This window comes from Pinus tabuliformis, chromosome 7 (genome assembly GCF_031772625.1).
Source record: "Pinus tabuliformis cultivar Carrire ecotype Pingquan chromosome 7, CPIR1, whole genome shotgun sequence".
Taxonomy (NCBI): domain Eukaryota; kingdom Viridiplantae; phylum Streptophyta; class Pinopsida; order Pinales; family Pinaceae; genus Pinus; species Pinus tabuliformis.
The window spans coordinates 875,114,089-875,116,879 of record NC_142293.1 but is presented as its reverse complement, the minus strand read 5'-3'; the positions used below and the strand labels follow the sequence as shown (position 1 = coordinate 875,116,879).

The window sequence follows — 2,791 nt, the reverse complement described above, 5'->3', positions numbered from 1 at the left end:
CCTCTCCCGATCCATTGCCCCGCAGCAATTTGCATTTCTAGAATCTAGGCAGATCCACGAGGCCATTGGACTCGCTCAAGAAGCCCTACACTCCATCTGGTCGAAGAACCTAAAAGCCATCCTCCTCAAAATCGACCTTTCCAAAGCCTTCGACCGAGTCAGCTGGCTCTATCTCAAAATGATCCTCATTCATCTGGGGTTCCCTCACGCCTTCATCACTTGGATCATGGCCTGCATAACCTCACCTTCCTTCAGTATCCTCATTAATGGCTCGGCCTCTACTTTTTTCCACTCTGAAAGGGGTTTGAGGCAGGGGTGCCCCCTATCGCCCCTTCTCTTCCTCTTGGTCATGGAAGGTCTCAGCCGCCTCATGGATTCTGCTAAGCGGGATGGAGACATTGGGGGTCTTCGCATAACCGACCTATGCTATCTTACTCATCTACTTTTTGTGGATGATGTCCTTATACTTCTAGATGGCAGTGTACGAGACTCTCGGACCTTCTCAAAGATCCTGCAACGTTTTTCTGCAGCTACTGGTATGCTGCCAAATCAGATGAAATCAACCATCACCTGCGCTCGCACATCTGTTCAGGAGACCCGGACAGCCCTACAGACATTCCCCTACTCGGTCCACCCTCTGGATAGAGGTCTCAAATACCTGGGGTTCAATCTGAAGCCAACTTGCCAAAGGATAGCTGATTGGGTCTGGTTGGTTGCCAAATTGGAAAAAAGACTCACTGGCTGGAGCTACAGATATCTCTCTAGGGCTGGCAGATTGGTGCTCATTAAATCTGTGCTAGAGGCTACCCCGGTATTCTGGATGGCACTAGCCTGGATACCGAGGAATATCCTGGGGCGGATACAGCAGCTGTGCAATCGATACCTCTGGAATGGGAGTCAGGACAAAAGAATCTTTGCATGGATCAGCTGGAAGAAAATCTCTCTGCCCAAAAAATGGGGAGGATGGGGGCTCAAAGACCTTCCTGACTTTGCCAAGGCACTGGCTGCCAAGATGGGTTGGACTCTACTTACTAGCCAAAACCTTTGGACACAGGTAACCTATTATAAATACATATGGCCCCAAAATATTCTGGATTGGGCCCGACTACCAACTTGGTCATCAAAGGGATGTTCATCGGTCTGGAAGGCCTTGATACATTCCCTTCCCCTCATTCGAGACAATCTAGCTTGGCGAATAAATGATGGTTTGACGGGCAGGATTGGCTTGGACCCATGGATCAACAGTGGGGGTAGACACATCCTAAATCGGGATCTTATTACTCATCTTCAGGCCCGGGACATCCGGCATTTCGCACAGATCGCCGATCAACAGCGCTCTGATATCTTCACCCAAGCTTGGAAATCTGCCCAGCAGCTGGATCTCCCTCTTCAATGGCATCAGGAATGGGATCACTATACTGAGGCATTATCAGAATCACACATTCGAATCAAACAAGGTCCGGACGAACTTATTTGGTGCATTGCGGATCATGGTATATATGCTCCAAAATTTGGATACAAAGCACTCATATCTCACAGAATACCTGATCCGATTCATTCGTGGTGGCAAACCATTTGGAAGCTCAAGGCTCCACCCCGCTCCAAACTTTTCTTTTGGTGCGCCCTCAATGGTATTGTTCCCACAGGTGATCATCTTACCCGCAGAGCCATCTACGGCCCATCATGGTGTACTTTCTGTAAAAATGCATCAGAAAACTTGGATCATATTTTCCTCCTCTGCCCTGTTATCCACAATCTATGGAGCAACATCTGCAACCAGTTGGGCATAGCTGGCAATTGGACTGGGATCGATATACCGAGCGCATGGGATGCTTGGTCACACAGTCATCCGGGCACAAAACTTCAAAACCTTCCCCCTGTGGCTACATGGCATATCTGGCTCGCACGGAATCGGGCTATCTTTGAAGATCGATTGATATCATGGAGCCGGGTAGAAGCCACCATCATCGCTGCTTATCATGAGCTACCTGATCCACCTCCTCCTAGACCCAGAACCATACAGCCCATGCCCAACATCGACAGAACCACCCCGTGGGCTTTCTTCGACGGAGCAGCAAACCAAGCCGGGTGTGGAGGGGGTTTTGTTCTGCATATAAACGAACACCATCGATACCTTGCAAAAATGGGTTTCGGAAATGGATCAAATAACTATGCTGAGCTTTCTGCTATCCGCAATCTACTTCACTTTGCATTATTGCATCAACACACAAAGATCAACATATTTGGGGATTCAATGGTGGTCGTTAACTGGATTAACAATGTCACTGCTTGTCATACACACACACTCAACAATATATTACATGATGCACTCACTCTCAAAGCAGCTTTTAATCATTTCTCTTGTTTACACATTTACAGAGAACATAACAGCGAGGCTGACAAATTATCCAAAGAGGCCTCGACACTTCCCAGAGGCGAATGGCTAATAGTGGAGCAGAATGGAACAGAAGAGCACCAATTTTACCACAGGCCATACATAGATCAGAGAGAACAGAGGGACAATAGTCCCGATAGCTGACAGTTAATATTTTGATATGATGAAATGTATAGAACAATGGCTATATTATTTATAAAACATAATCCTTTATAGGATAGCGAATAAGCTGAACAACCAGATGAATGTACTCAGCACAATTTTGCAACTACCTTATGAACAACACCTTGATGAGGTGAATTTTGTATGAACAATAAAGTAATGCCATGGCATCTACTATATGTAATATTCTAATATTAATGAAAATTACTGATTTTTCCAGTGGAAAAGAAAGCA

General features: G+C 46.3%; 1 protein-coding gene across 1 annotated transcript; it reads left to right on the top strand.

The window, feature by feature from the left end:
- Positions 1–349: 349 nt before the first annotated feature.
- On the top strand, positions 350–2,539 carry LOC149250408 (uncharacterized). The gene has a single exon (XM_089453639.1). It carries the CDS (start codon positions 350–352, stop codon positions 2,537–2,539), a length of 2,190 nt encoding a protein of 729 aa, XP_089309765.1.
- Positions 2,540–2,791: the final 252 nt, after the last annotated feature.